A 16415-nucleotide genomic window follows, 5' to 3' on the forward strand; every position below is an offset into this window, starting at 1 on the left:
ATCCGAGTGCTCCTCACCGGCGAGTTCCTAAATCAAGGATATGTGGTGAATGAATGCGGAGTTTTCTTCTCTCGATTTATGTGTGGGATGAAATGCACGTGAACTGTACAATCTGAGTGACCTCCAGTTATAAATTGAGCTTGATGTAGCTGGTTTTCCTTTGTAAGTTTGGATCATTTTGTGTGAAAATACTTCTTTATATAACGTTAACTATTGTGTGTCAATGACTAAGGGGCATATTAACAACTCCTGAGGCGGAAAGCCGGGAGATAGGCTCTAAACTGTTTTAAAATTGTTGTGTTTACTCTGCTGATCTTAATAGCACTACTCACTTGGCCTCACTGGACTCGGTCCAAAAGCACTTTGCACAGCTGCCCTCGCGCTGCCAGCGGACGCCCAAATCCACCTCAGCGCCATTGCCGGCGTGCCGATTGGCCACGCCCCCTTGGAGGCCACGCCCCCTCCCCTATCAGCGGAGCCCAGGCACGATAACTTTCCCCGTTCGCCATTGCCGGCGAGGTAAGAGGCCACGCCCACTTAGAGGACACGCCCCCCACCCCCATTCTGGCTAGAAATTATGTGCATCCGTCGTACGCGCAGCGGACGGGCGCAGCGGGCGCGCCGTTTGCGCGCCGAAGGCGCGCCTAAGGCAAGCCCGTCTTCGCCCGTCCTCGCCAAGACCTCGCCTCTCGCCAGACCCCCTGCTCAATCACTATACGTATACGATAACAACCTACTCTGGTCACTTAACCCCGGCACCAGATGTCACAATCTAGAAGGATGTATGGGACGAACAGCTCTTCAATGTAAAAGCTGCAATCTGACTATACCCGAGCCACGGCCAATCAGCCGCAAAACGACCAGTAGGAGCCAAGCTTCGCTCACCATCTCTCAGCTCAACGTCAGATCCCTGGTCAAACATCATGCGGAGGTAAGAACGCTCTTATTAGATGAAAACCCAGACATTATGTTTCTCTGTGAAACCTGGCTAAAAGACGACATAACTAGCATCCCTAATTTAGCACTACCGGACGGGTTCTCTATGACCACCATCAATAGGGACTCAAGAGGAGGTGGTATCGCCGCCATTTATAGATCTTCCTTCACCTGTTCCTTTCAATCAGAAAGCATCACGGGCAGTGAATGCGCACGCTTTAAAATATCTACGAGCCCTCACTTCTCCCTTTCAGGCCTGTTTATCTATAGACCCCCGGGACCTTCTTTGAAATTCATAGAAGAGCTCCTTGAGACATCCCTTGCACTGATCACGAGCTCGGCCAATTTTACTATCCTAGGGGATCTTAATCTCCACCTTGACGACACCGGTGATGCTAATATCCGCAACTTCTTAACGGACTTAGCAGCCTTGCAGCTGACCCCTCTTGTGCTAACTCCCACCCATATAGCTGGTCATCTTCTCGACCCTGTGTTCACTAATATCCCAGCAGCCACAGCCGAGGATCCCAAACCTATGGCCTGGACTGACCACTCGCTGGTCACGTTCTCTATCCCGAGTAGTTCCCCTCCCGAAACAAAGGCACCCACCGCGTGCCTAAAACGGCCCTGGCATAAACTCCAACATCTTAACCTTGCTGACAGCCTAGGTGAGCTTAACCTGGAGGGCATCAACGACATTGAAACGTCGTGTGTGGCCTTTCAGGACTGGCTCACCAAGGGACTGGATGCTGCAATACCGGCCAAGTGGACCAAAGGTCGTAACACCCCCTCCAACCCTTGGTATGATGAGAACCTGAAAACATTGAGGAAAGCATGTAAAAAAGCAGAACGTCACTGGAGGAAGGACTACAAGCGGGAGGAAAAAAACGCATACCTGGTCCTGCTTAAAGCATATCACAAAGCCATTCGCTTGGCTCGCGCAGCCTTTTTCGCCAACGAGATTAAAACAAGCCCCAACCCCACGAAAACAATCTTTAAAATCGTCCAAAAAATGCAACATGGAGACAAGCCGGCCTCTCACATCACTTCCACTCAGCAATGTGAAGATCTAGCCACCTTCTTCACTGAAAAAGTGAAGAAGATTTACGATTCCTTCACTCACGACCTGCCAGAGGACTTGAACTCTCCCAACGTCACCTATGAGGGCTCTAAGCTCTCCTGCCTCCCAGCCATCTCGCGTGAGGAAATAACTACAATATGCAAAAAGGTAAAATCCGGCGCCCCCGCAAATCCCATGAAGCCAGCTTACTTTCAGGGAGCTCTGGAATTCTTTCTTCCACCTCTGACCTTACTCCTTAATCTCTCCTTCGCAACGGCAACGGTACCCATCTGCTGGAAGCAGGCCTGGGTTACACCCATTATAAAGAAGCCCACTCTAGACCCCTCCAAGCCGGAGAACTACCGGCCGGTCTCACTGTTACCTTGGGTGGCGAAATTAGCGGAGGCCCACGCGAACAAAGTGCTTAATGACCATATGGCGAAGAATAACATCCTGGATCCCTCCCAACATGGGTTCAGACCGGGTCACAGCACGGAGTCCGCTCTCCTTACCTCCACAGAACACCTACGGAAAATCATGGACACCGGCAAAAGCGCCGCGCTGATACTGCTAGATCTCAGCGCGGCCTTTGATACGGTCTCCCATGCCATTCTACTCAAACGACTAGAAAACGCAGGGATCATAGACTCAGCACTAGAATGGTTCCGTTCGTTTCTCACGAACAGATCCTTCCAGGTATCGGCCCCCCCCTTCATTTCCCAACCCCAAGATATAGGCCAGGGAGTCCCGCAGGGCTCTGCCCTCAGTCCATCCCTTTTTAATCTTTACATGCAACCTCTGGCGGAAGTTGCTAAAAAATGGGACCTCATAATGGTATCGTACGCCGACGACACACAGCTGGTCATCAGCCTTAATGAGGCTCCCTCTCCCGATGCCACTAGATTCAGGGATGGACTGACCGCCGTCGCCAACTGGATGACAGCCAATTGCCTTCAACTTAATGGAGGTAAAACTGAGGTGTTGCTCATGGGCAAAAATTCCAACATCTGGAGCAACCTTTGGTGGCCCCACTCATTGGGCCCAGCCCCCCCGCCTAAAAATCTGGCAAAAAACCTGGGAGTCTCGCTGGACTCGACACTCAGCTTCCAGGCTCACACTAAAAAAGTTGCCGCGACCTGCATTGGACTACTGAGAAGCCTTCATCCCATCTTAGGCTTCTTCGATTCCAAAACGAGACAACTCATCGTACAATCGACCATCTTATCCAGGCTGGACTACGCGAGTGTCCTGCTATTAGGAGCTAACAAAGCGGAGATCAAGAGATTCCAACGAATTCAGAATTCCGCCGCCAGGGCTATAGTAGGTCTGCCGAGAAGGTGCTCCGCGAGAGCCACCATCCAAAGACTACACTGGCTACCGGTAGAAGCCCGTATCCATTTTAAGGCCCTTATCTTTGCCTATAAAATTCTGAGTGCTGAGGGACCAGAGCTCCTTCGCCCGTTGCTAACGCCCCACAATCCCCAACGCAACCTCCGCTCCAAAGGGCAACACCTAGTACTGGTCCCCCACACGAAGTACTGTCGCATAGGAGGACGCTCCTTCAGATTGCTAGGGGCCAAATTATGGAACTCCCTCCCCCTCCACATCCGCTGTATTGACAACCTACTGGCTTTCCGCAAAGCTATCAAAACTCTTCTCTTCCCCCCCATGTAGGTTCTCTCCCTTCTTTTTTCTCCCAGTTGGTTACGATGGTTCTAGCGCCGGGACGCCTCGTTGCCAGGGCAGCTGTTGCGCTTTACAAAACTGCTAACATAACATAACATAACATAACAAGGAACAGGGAAAATTAACGCTAAGGGAGCTTAACGTTAATTTTTTTAACGCCCGCTATCGCTGGATAATATCACCTGGTTATCACGTTATTAACAACGCTAACCGCCTAGGCGATAAAAACATCCAGCGGTAGCGGCATTTTGGGAGGTTATCGCTGTTAATGCCGCGATAAAACTACAAGGATAGGGATATCCTTGGTGATATCCCATGGTGGACTTAACCATGTAATCCACCTCCCATTGGATTATATGGCTAAATCTGAAAAATTAGCTGACGTAAAAAAGCAGCGTTAACCGTGGTTAGCGCTGCTTTTTTTGTCTCTAACAGGGTTAGCGAGAAGCTTGATAATAGGAGAAATATCGAAGCAACATTTCTCCTGTTATTTTGCTCTGGAACGCCCACTTTGCATCTCATTAGAGATGCAAAGGGAAGCGTAATGGAAAAGGGGGCTAACATGCGATTTTGCATGTTAGCACCCTGTTGTTGATAGGGCGATATTTTTATATCCGCTTCTTTGGCTTTTAAAGCCAAAAAAGCGGAGATAAAGCCCTTGTTAATATGCCCCTTAATACTTCAGAATATATTTGTGTGGATTTGAGTTTCTGTTGACTTACAGCTATTTTTTAAATAGCGATTTTTATAGGAGGGGAATATCCGTGTTGTCTTGAAGAAGGTGGTTTCATATTTTACAACCCACCGAATCGGGTCGACACACTAATGTGTTAAATTTGAGGAACATACGATCACATTAGAGAAGAAATTGGTTTCTGCGGTGTTTTTATTGATTCCTACAACTTAACTCTACCAACTGACAGATGTGAATGTCTTGTGTGTCTTCTCTCCTTAACATCTTTGTATTTGTATGGATTTTATGTATATGTTAATGTCTTGCTTACATTTATGACATTTTTATTTGGGAAACTTTTATAACACAATTTGATATACGGAAAAAAATCGTTTTTATTCAATTTGGAGACATTAAGATCGAAGCTATCTTGTAACACTCAACTCATTCAAGACTGGGGGAGTGAATGATGGGTGATTGGATGTTTGGATGGCCAATTGGTTGAATGTTAGTCCATTCCAAGGGAGCTATTTATGGCAGTTAAGTCTAGTTTGCAGCCCTGTCCCTTTGTACTGTGGGCCCCTCTCGCTACATCCAGTATGCAATGCAGGCGACAGAAACAGAATCCTACCTTGCCCTCCACCTCTGGGCATCTCTTCATAAGCCCTCCCGCGTTCCTTGAAGCTGTGACACAAAGGTTTATAGGATTCAGGAAGGATGGCCAAGCCCTTACACATGACACACTCAAGCCTCCAGTCAGGAAAGGCAAAAAACCAGACAATAAATGGGCAAACACATGGCTCCAGAAGTAAACTTTATCATCAGTATGTTCCCCATTCAAGTATCAAACTCTTTCTTCAAAACACTAAACAAATACACCGCTCAATTAATCTGGTGCGATAAAAAAAACTGAATTGCTGGCCAAGTCCTATTACTCAAAAAAGAGAAAGGAGGTCTTCCTGTTTCGGCCAGAGAGATCCAGAGTCATCTGTTTGTCCGTAAAGCTATTAAGACCTGGCTTTACCCCACTGTTGCATAACGGCCCTCCTGCCAGCCACCTTCATCGTCTCTGGTCGCGCTGGGATGCCCCATTGCTGGGGCAGCTATGCACTATACAAGTCCGACAAATAAATAAATGTGCATATCCAACTTCTGGAAGATGCAAATGGCGTTCCTAATTACGCAAGCCATACAATGGTTCAATCCAAACCCCCTTTTTCCACCTCCCCTAGGGACAGGAATTGAGGAACACGTTGTGAGTAGTTGGCCTGGTATATGTTGTCCACTAATTAAAGTGGGCACCTTGTACCAGTCCAAACAACCCCTTATTGAAGAATTGGTTTAAAGACAACCTTTATTGACAGCTATCCTAGTGGTAGCTATGGAGAGCAGCCTACAGGCTAAGTCTTGAAGGAGTGTAAAGCAGCTTGTTTTACCAGATTATAACCTCTTGAAAAACTAAATGAAAGGAGAACCACACAAGGTATATATAAAATATATGTATTTATTTCTAAACACTCTCTACTAACCTCTTTATGAAGTTAGAGAGCAAGGCACACAATTGCACAGTTATTAAACGACAGTAAATAGCACAATATACAATGGGCCCCAGGGGGAGACCAAACCATATATTAAGAAAGTGGTAGAAGAACCACTACTTGACTAGACACAGTACCTAGAACCTGTAGAATCGCTGGGACCCCAAGGAACCACCCAAGGTAGTGACACAGGAGACCCATGTGTGCAGTGTGAGAACACAGCCGCGAGCCCCATACTATTATATGGGAAAGTCGCGGTTAGAATTTTAGAAGTGAAGGACACTTAGGAGAGGACTTTGAGCAAACCCCTTTAGACTCAGGGGGTTCTAGGGCCAGCACCCACGGGAGCACAAGAGTACTCGAGTTACCTCACCCAGGGAAGCCGAGTGCATAGGTGTCAAATGGTGTTGGGAATCGTCGTTGATTTCAATGGTGATCTGCTGCAAAGTGATGCTGCCGGGAAGAAGAAAAGTGTCCGGTGTGATCCAAGCCTGGATCAAAGATCAGAAGAACCTGAAAGCAGAGGGGACAGAGTCTGGGTCACTTGCCAGTGACCAGGTGCACGATAGACAAATGCCCACCGATGTCAGGTGTTTCAGGTGCGAAGAGGTGAAGCTTGTCTCTGCAGCCAAGAGGACCAGGAGGCGTCGATTATGACCAGGAGCTGGATTTGAGCTGTCCCACAAAGGATGTCGAGTGCTGTGGTGTTGGTGCTCGGATTGCACCCAACAAGTCTTGGCAACAGCAACCCACGCAGAAAGAGAAAAGATGCTTCGGTGCATACCAGCAAGGTCCTGGGGACTCCCCAAGCAATGGAGAGTCAGGGCACATCTGGAGAAATCAGGTAAGCCCAATCAGAGTTAGAGTTCCCTTCACTGGGACCCACCAGTCAACGGACCAGGGATCGCGGGAGGACCTCAAGAGGAATCACACAATACCAGCCCACGGGACACTCGATGAGTATAGGCCAGTAATCATCGGTGGAAACACTGCTCGGGGTGTGAACTACAAGTAGCCCAAAGCACAGCCTCATGTGCAGAGTGTCCAGGGGTTCTGGTTCCATGGTCCCCATGAGGGCTACGGGTCTCAGCTTTGCTGGGAGCTCGGGTCAGCCTCTGGGAAGTCTGAGAACCCACCTCCTGTGTTGCAAATTCTTCGGAGTCCGGCGGGAGCTTCAGAGATGCAAACCAGTCAGATGCGTCTTAGGTGCCTGCCTTGCAGGGGAGTAACTCCTTTTTCTCCAAGGGAGATTCTTCAGTCATCTAGCACCTCGAAGTTCCAGGATTATGTATCAGAGATTTGCCTGGTAAATCTAAAGTCCTGTAGCCAGGGGTTCCTATCTTATACCCAAGGAAGTGGTTGGACAAACTCTAGGGACCCACCTATGGGAGGGTCAGGAAAGAGGGGTGGCTACACCCATTTCCTTTGTCCAGTTTTGCGCCAGAGCAGGGGCTGGTAGCCCCTGCAACCGGTTTGAGCTGGGCTATGCACAGGGACACCAAATGTGCCCCCAGTGCAGACTTCAAAGCACTCTTGGAGTGCACCCACCCAGCCCCAATACACTGAAGCCTGTCTTGGAGGTGATCACACCTCCCTGTGACAGGAAACCTATTCTCCAGGCCTCCCCTCCTGGAGTTTCATCCAGCAGCAGGAGGGCAGACTCGTGTCTGTGGCTGGCAGCATCCATTTTGTGATGCCAGGGCTCTGTTAGCTGTGTACCGGTTCTGTCATGGTTCACCCTCTAGAAGGGTGGGATCATACTCCCACACCAGTTACTGGAGTGGGGGTATGATTCCAATGTGTTTGACACCAAAAACTACATGTTTCCATGCAGCTATGCCAAAGTTAGCATTTTCCGTTTGGTTATAATGCACTTAAGAGTATATGGTTTGGCTGTATCACAAACAACCCCGGAATAAAGGTTCCAAAGGCTGCAGAGGGGCTCTGCTCATGCATGGGCACCCTCTCACATAAAACCCAGCACCCTGCCTTCAGGTTTGGTAAGGCCTGCCATAGGGGTGACTGGTAGGTTTATATGTGCAGTGATATGGAGAGATATAGTGAACCTATATCTCAGTAAGGGGTGCATGCACCAACTTACACAGGCTACTGTAGCAGTCCTGTAGTGTCATTTTGGAAGGCTTCCCAGGGGTGGCATAATACATGCTGCAGCCCCTGGTAGGCCTCTGGGGTACCTATGCCCTTGGTACATAGTATACCATATAATAGGTAACTTAAAAGGGTACCCCCTGGATCCAAACTGGAGTGTATCTAAAGTACTGGTAATCAATTTTAGGGAGAAAGCAGATAGGCGGGGGTCCTGAATCGCAGGATCCCAGCCAGACTAATTTGAAAACCAGCAAAACACTGGGAAAAAAGTGGGGGCAACCATGTAGTCAGATTCCACCTTCCTACACACTTCTTCTGTCCATTACACCACTTGCGTCCATCTCAATGAACTACTTTAAACGACTAAGGGGCATATCAGCAAGCGATAATTTCATCGCCTTATCGCGATAGCGTGTCTTTGCTGATTTAGCTCCCCTTACAACAACGCCCAGCTTTGCATCTCTAATGAGATGCATAGTGGGCGTTCCATGCCAAAATCACTGGAGAAATGTCGCTAACCGACATTTCTCCAATTATCAAGCTGCACGCAAACAAGCAGAGCGATAAGAAAAGTAGCGCTAACCACAGTTATCGCTACTTTCCTTACGCCTGCTTGTAATCTGACTTAGCCATGTAATCCAATGGGAGGTGGATTACATGGCTAAGACCACCCTGCCCTATAAGCAAGGTATCGCTGGTCGCAGTCCGATTATCGCTGCATTTCCAGCGATAATCACACTGTTTTCCAGCTAACGCATGAATTCCTATCGCTTGGGAGATAAGCGTTGCTGATAGCACGCTATCTCCGCGATAGAATCCAGCGTTAGCCTGCGATAATTATCCTCACGCTAAAAGCGCTGAGCAATAATTATCGCAGGCCCTTGCTGATATGCTCCTAAACACCTTAAACATTGTTAGAGACACAATGTTCACTGTAAAACAACTAGACAAGATCTGTTCAATTTGAGTCAAACACTCCTCATACGCATCTATGTGGCACAACCACTGATAGAAATCAACAGTAATGCCCTCCATTGGCACACAAGGGAATGTTGCAATATTCTTTAAATCAAAGATTTGACCAATAGAGACACTCCCATCCCACTCTCCCTATGTCAGGCCTCTACAAGCATCCCCAATAAGGAATTCAATAACTTCCTAAAACTCAAAGTACCGATTAATCGTAACCATAATTTCTGAAACCCTCAGCCCCCAAGTATTCTCACAAAATGTAATTCACTCTCCACTTAAACTCACCTCACCAAGCCCTAAAACTCTACAAGATTCTACATAAATCAACCTCTAACCCCATTCATAAATGCCAAATGCCTAACTGACAATAACTGCTCACTAATCTGGAAACATGACACCTAACTAAAGAATTCTCCAATTATACTTCAAAGCAAACACTGGTTACTGCAAAGAATGTTTTGGACCCCAGCTAGACTCTACAAATTAGGCCTTCTTAACTCGAACAAATGCTGGAACTGCTCCTCAGAGGTAGGTGACAGTAATCACATGATCTTTACTGCCCTCTACTCAATTCATACTGGGAAAGCATCAACTAAACCATTAGAGATATCTTCCATTGCAAGGTACCAATAGACACGGTCTTAATTGCCTTAGGCCCCTGAGCACTCCTCAACCCATCCACCTCCTCCACTCAGCATAACTGAACTGCTACTATTTAACTTGCAACTAACACTGCATGTTAAAATGATCCTCTGCGACTGGAAAGATTTCAAATCTATATCTTACCTCACATGGTGGGCCTGGGATTGCTTTCTTAGGAATGCGAGCATTATCATCCTTAACCAAACTTTTTAACATGAGAAGTCAAGACTCTTATGGTCTCTGCCGGACACTCACACCCAAACAAAACCACGCTAACTGATCACCCTGACGGACTCTTGGGCTATCCCCTAAACCGCCCCGCCCGTCTCTCTACCTACACTCTCCTGCACTTCCCTTTTCTCTCTCTTACCTCTCTCTTTCACCAAGAAGTAAATCACTCCTAGACCAACGGAATCCTACAGACAATACTAGGAATCTTCTCAACCAGTTACATTTCTGCCTCACGGACCCATATCATACAACGATCCATAAGGCTTGAACGATAAAGAAACTTCGTCTCTCTGATGGTCTGAAAAGTGCAACTAGGAACTTACCATAATGCCGTTTGCATATCGTTTGTCCTATTTCTTTATTATTGTATATTTTGTTTTATTGATAAAAGCACACTTTCTGAGTAAAATTCTATAATTTTTGGGAAAATTTGAAGTTGTTCACTTTTGGGGTCCCCCTTATTCTTGTCTCCACCTACAAGATTAGAGTAAAGCCTTCGATGAAGGACAGGAAGTGGATGAAATTTTGTGCAAATTTGTCAAACGGCACCCAAATTATTAAGAAGGAAACACTGACCTAGCTATAACGACAATGTGACAAACGAGATGTAAATCAGCAATTTGGTTATTACAAGTAACTATAACTCGTGCCCTAAATGATGTTATTTCAGATGTTGCAGTGATGTTCTCAATATTAGAGCATGTCATGAGTGATGTACTATGTGAGGTACGTACCAGTGTATGGCGAGGGTCACTGGGAAGTTATAGTTAGGACGGAGATTCCATGAGAAAAGCATTTTATGATCTGCTTATAACTTTGGCGCTGTTTGACAAATCTTTAAAAAAAAAGCTGATTATATACATAGTGTCTTTAAAGATTTTTAGAGCTCATATCCACAGGAGGTCTCTAGCTTCAGAGTGTATGTCCATAGTAAAGATGCGGCCTCTTATGGCATGTCCTCTCTATGCCTGTCGGGTCAGAGATTATGTCTACCACATTCAGTGGCTCTATGAGTGTGCCCCAGCCTCTCTCCTGTAGCAGGCAGATGTATCTACAGCAAAATAATGAACAAGATGGAGAACTGTCCCTTACCCCAATGCTAACCCCCCGACCTGTACGTAGAAATGACCCTTTATCATCCATTGACATAAACTCCCTACTCCACTCCTACGAGCTCCCCTATCTCACTCAGAGCACAGAGTTTTTGAACAACAACATAAATAAACACTCCCTAATCCAAACCATCCCCTCTAATCCACACAGAGCACCTAAACACAACCCTAGAGGAATATTCAAAGACAATCTTATGTGAGTCCTCCTCACATAAGAACATCAAATTACCATCAAGCCACATCTCAAATGCATCCTACTCAATTGTAGATCAGCTTCAAGACATTCAGCTGATATAGCAGACCTCATACTCACTCATGATCCAGACCTCTTAATTTTGACCGAAACCTGGTTAAATGAGTCATCTCCGCCTATCCTAGACATTCTGGTCCCCGCAAATCATGACATCACCAGACTAGACAGAACTGATAGACCAGGGGGCAGTATTGCCTGCATTCACCGGAACAGACTATCAGTGAACCGATCACATTCTCCAATACTATCATCATGTGAATACCTCTGCATTGACATCACAGGCAACAACAAACCAGTCTGCTCATTGCATACATTCTACCACCCTCAAGGCGACAACCTCATCTTCGTCGAACTATTCATGGATATTGTGACCATAAAACACTGGACTACAGAGTGCCCAAATATTCCTCGGAGATCTCAATCTTCACTGGAATGACCCCAATGACCCCATAGTCAATAGCCTAAAAGACTTCCTCACGGACCTAGACCTCACCCAAATCTGCAACAGCCCCACACATGACAAGACTCCATCCTACACTTGGTCATTTCCAATGCCGACTTCATTCAACTGAACACGATCCTCCCATGTGATTGGTCGGACCACCATTGCATCACATTCTTCATTAAAGAATCAATAATATACATTCAGCCCAACCCACGAAACCCACAATATGGAAAAGGAACCTAAAAAGTGCCGGCACAGACATACTTTCATCCTCTAGTGCCAACCTCTTGCTGCCCCCTGCAGATCTATTGGATGTCCAAGCGCTGACAAACCACTATTTTACCTCTATGACTATGGTAATAGACAATGTTGCCCCGCCACAATTGAAGAGGGTATCCACAAAAGATTCCAAACCATGGTATGACGGCAGACTCAATGAGGACAGATGCTCCCTAAGGCTAATTGAGTGCCAATGGTGATCATCTTCATCCCCTGACCACCTTAAGCTCTTCGCTGCGGCGCAAATTCCGCCGCAGCGCTCCCGCGGTGCTGACATTCCAATCGCGGGCGTGGTCATGACGTCTCCCGGCCGTCGTCCGCACACGCCCATCATGACTCATGATGGCTAGGAGACGTCATGAGCATGGAAGAGGTTAGGATGCTAAGAGCTACTAGAAACTCGTATTACAGAAATATCAGAAGATCTAAGGCAACATTTTTTAGGAACCAATTAGACCAAGCCAAAACTAGACCCAAAAAACTATTTGAACTAATCAAACACAACCGAAAGGCTTACTTTACCCCCCACACGTTGGTCCTAGCTCTCAACCCAGATGTGAAGATTTTGCCTCCTTCTTTAGTGAGAAGACAGAAAACATAAAAACTGACCTATTTAAGGCCCTAGTAACTCTCAATGGTATTCCCAAGAGCATCCCACCTCCCTCTCTAACATCCCCCAGCCAACTCACTCCAAAGTTCGCCCTCAAAAATAACGCTGAATGGTCTTCCTTCAATCTTCACACAGAAGATGCAATATTAAAAGGTCTCACGTCACTCAACCCCTCTTACCACTTCACCGATCCTCTTCCTGCCAACTACCTAAAAGAGTTCATACCGCTGCTTCTGCCTCTAGGGACCAAGATTATCAATACCTCTCTGCTTCAAGGAATCATTCCTGGAAGCCTTAAATCTGGGTATGTGTTACCCATCCTAAAGAAACCAACGGTAGACAATGCAGACCTAACTAACTACCGCCCGAGCTCAAATATCCCAACTCTGGCCAAACTCCTAGAAAAATGTGTACTAAGCCAGCTGGGAAACCACATTGACCATTTCAGCCTGCTCAACCAATACCAATCCGACTTCCGTGCTGGACACAGTACTGAGTTGGCCATGACTCACATAATAAACGACGCACTAAAAATCCTTGATCAAAACAAAGCCTGTCTGCTAATCCTTCTTGGTCTCTCTTCGGCATTCGACACCGTTAAACATGGCAATCTTCGGGACCTTCTGAAATATAGAACGGGCCTATCAGGATCAGTTCTAAATTGGTTCACCTGTTTCCTCCAAAATAGATCCCAAAGATTCAAGGTCAATCAATCCTTGTCTATGGCCATCCCAGTCACTTTAGGAGTCCCGCAGGGATCATCCCTCTCGCCCTTTTCAACCTTTTCATGGAACCACTCACCAAAATCCTCAGTTCCTCAAACATCCACTATCACATATACGCTGACAATACACAACGTTACTTAAAGATCACCTCTCTGGACAACATCACAACTCTGAATTCAACTCTTCAAAAAACCCAGACTTGGCTGGTGGACAACCACTTGAAACTGAACACCCTCAAGACTGAATTCCTCCTAATCGCTCCTCTCATCCAAACTACCAACATCGAAGAATGGCTTAAACAACTAACAGCGCTCAACGGCCAACCTCATACTGTTGACAAAATCAATGGGATTAACACTGGACAGAAATCTAAACATGCAGAAACATATTAGTGTTGCAACAAAAGGAGTAAACATTCAGATGAACAGCTTGAGAAAAATAAAACCATTCCTTCCCACAGATGACTTCAAACTGGCAGTTCAACCATTAGTAATTCCAAGACTAGACTATGGGAGTGCAACGCTCTACGGTCTTCCAAGGACATCAACGGCCCCTCTAAGAGCCTCGATCAACTCAGCGGCTAGGCTCATCATGGGCTCTAAAAGAAATTGTCATATCACCCTTAGAGCTCTTAACTGGGTTCCTTTCGAAGTCAGAATTCAACTAAAAATCACCTGCATGACTCACAAAGCCCTACATCACAATACCCCAAGATACTTGGCCCAGAAATTGGTGCTCTCCTGTGGGAACAGATCCTCCAGAAGTACCAGCAATCGTCTTCTGAAACCACAACGCTTTGCCAAAAAGAAAACTTACAACTGTGCCTTCTCTGGAATCGCTCCTAGGATTTGGAACGCACTGCCCCCTGAAACCAGATGGAACCCTTCTTTTATCTCTCTTAAAAAAGAAGTAAAATCCATACTTTTAAGCAAATTCTCATGAAACATTGTACATATGGCCCTCAACGGATATTTTGTATTACAAGATTTAATTATGTAATCCTGTGTTCTTTTTGTTTCCTGCTTTCGACCCATGTAAAGCGCTGTGATACCCGTAAGAATCATGTTTGCGCTATATAAAACCCTCAAAATAAATAAATAAATATATCCACAGAACAGCTTTGTAGCCCCACTGGATATCAACAGTTATAAGTGTGTGCCTACTTTGTATCAACAATTCTGGGAGATGATATCCACAGCATCTACATGGTCTTAGACGATGCCTTGTGGATGCCCACAAAGAATATCAGACTTTGCTGAGACTCTCTGCCTCAAATTCAGAGCCTCAAACGTTGAAATGTAATTAGAATTTACACTCTGTTCACACTGAGATCCTATAAACTGTGCATTCTCTCTCTTCTTCAGAATCAATGACAGCCTTCACCGGGCAGTGCTTCGTGGATGACAATGGAAATGAAGTTTTGGAGACGATGTGGCTGCTCAGAAGTCACGCTGCTGACAGAGAAGACAACTGGAAAGAGACAATGTACGTTTTAATGGTGATGCCTTTATAATAAGAACTGTTACAGACAAGGGTGCAACGAAACTTGAGTGGGTCGCCCTGCAAACTACATGGAGCCTCCCCACCATGCCCCGGCCAGGGTCCTGCTGCCCGTGTGCAGTGCCGGAGGGGTCCTCCTGGAGCTTGGGGGCCTACCCCCGCATCGCGGGGGCTGAGGGGCTATTGTTACGCCACTGGTTTCAGACACTAAAGTGTGTTTTCCATTATCAAACTTAGACTTAGATCAAGAGAGAGAAAGGCATAGAAAGAAGAAGGAACAAAATGCTGGGAAAGCATTGGAAAAGGTAGAAAGCAGGAAATAGAAGCACTGGCAAAACCAATAGGCCTAGCCTTTCAGATAGCTGCAGTACTTCAAGTCATTACTACATGTCCCACTTGAGAGAGGAACAGCAGCTTGCAGTCTTTAACAAGGTTGCAGTCCTTCCAGATTTTAATAGGTGTCTCTTATGCAGTGCCCCAAGATGTTACTAGATGTCTATTTCGAGTAAGATACAACTGCTTCAAATGTCTTTCCCAAAGCTGAGAAAGCATGGCTCAACTGAAAAATGTACAGCTTTACCTTTGCTACTCTAATGGATTGTGCTTATTTTAAATAGGATAAGTCATGATGCCAAAGCTAGTTTATGATGGGTCAATAGTGCAACTTTTGATGCATGTTTTATTACTAAAATATACATCCTAGCATGCATGGATACCAGCAATCACTGGTCATTTTAATTTCAAGAGCCTTATAATTTATTCTCATTAAACTGGTTTTCAAGCCGCTCTATCCCTGCGTTGCACTAACGCTTATGATACCGTCAGCGGATGAGTGAGCGGTGCGGAACCCTTGCCCTGTGCTGTGTGCTGTGGTAGGAAGAAGCGAGCTGTCATTCAGCTCAGAAAACCAACAGATAAAGACATTTGATGAAAGGTACTTTTATTCATATGAAGGTATTTCTGCATTTTTACTTCAAGATTTTCTAGAGGCAGGCAAGTTCAGAAACCTGTAGTACCTCAAGCTGTTGCTAGATGTCCCTCTCCAGTCAGATGCAAAATTCTGTAAGGTGTTTTACACAGCTGTAGTACTTCACGTCGTCACTAGGTGTCCCTCTTGCTTTAAATGTGCTTCATAGCTTTGAAGGGGTCTGTTCAACATAAGCCTCCACATATTGATTTTCTGCTTCAATGCTTTGTGCCTCTTCTTTAGGGTGATGATGCTGAGTCAATATTGCATCTTCCAATCAATGACAGGATTCCTACGGAACACTTGAGAGGACAATTGGCATTCGCAGGTCCCATACATCACTTATGAGTACCAGCACCTTCAGCCTTACTGTTAGCAAACGTTGTTTTGATTGGTACTCTACAGTGTGTCAGTAATATGCAGTTGTTTTGAACAAATTCCTCGGCTTTAATGTCAGTTGAGCAAACCAGTCTCCCTGTCCAGCTGGATTTGGATTCAGGAGCATGGACCCGTCGACTGTCTGGAGATGGAAACTTGTTCTGACCAGGACTCTAGGACTAACCCAGTCACGGCTTCATTGAAAGATAAGAAGGGCTCAGAGGGCTTTGGTCCAGGCTGTGAAGAGTCTGTGATGGGGTTGGCCTCCTTCTCCTCAGCGTGGAGTGGTAGAGCCAGGA

General features: G+C 46.1%; 1 protein-coding gene across 1 annotated transcript in view; it reads left to right on the forward strand.

Moving 5' to 3' along the window:
- Positions 1-16415, forward strand: part of LOC146863629 (avidin-like) — a 128419-nt gene that overhangs the window by 102762 nt on the left and 9242 nt on the right. Inside the window, exon 3 of the mRNA XM_085627692.1 lies at positions 14636-14756. Coding sequence (XP_085483818.1) covers positions 14636-14756 — 121 coding nt within the window. The remainder of the gene's footprint in view (positions 1-14635; positions 14757-16415) is intronic.

Source organism: Triturus cristatus, chromosome 2_1, assembly GCF_964204655.1.
Source record: "Triturus cristatus chromosome 2_1, aTriCri1.1, whole genome shotgun sequence".
NCBI classification, from domain to species: domain Eukaryota; kingdom Metazoa; phylum Chordata; class Amphibia; order Caudata; family Salamandridae; genus Triturus; species Triturus cristatus.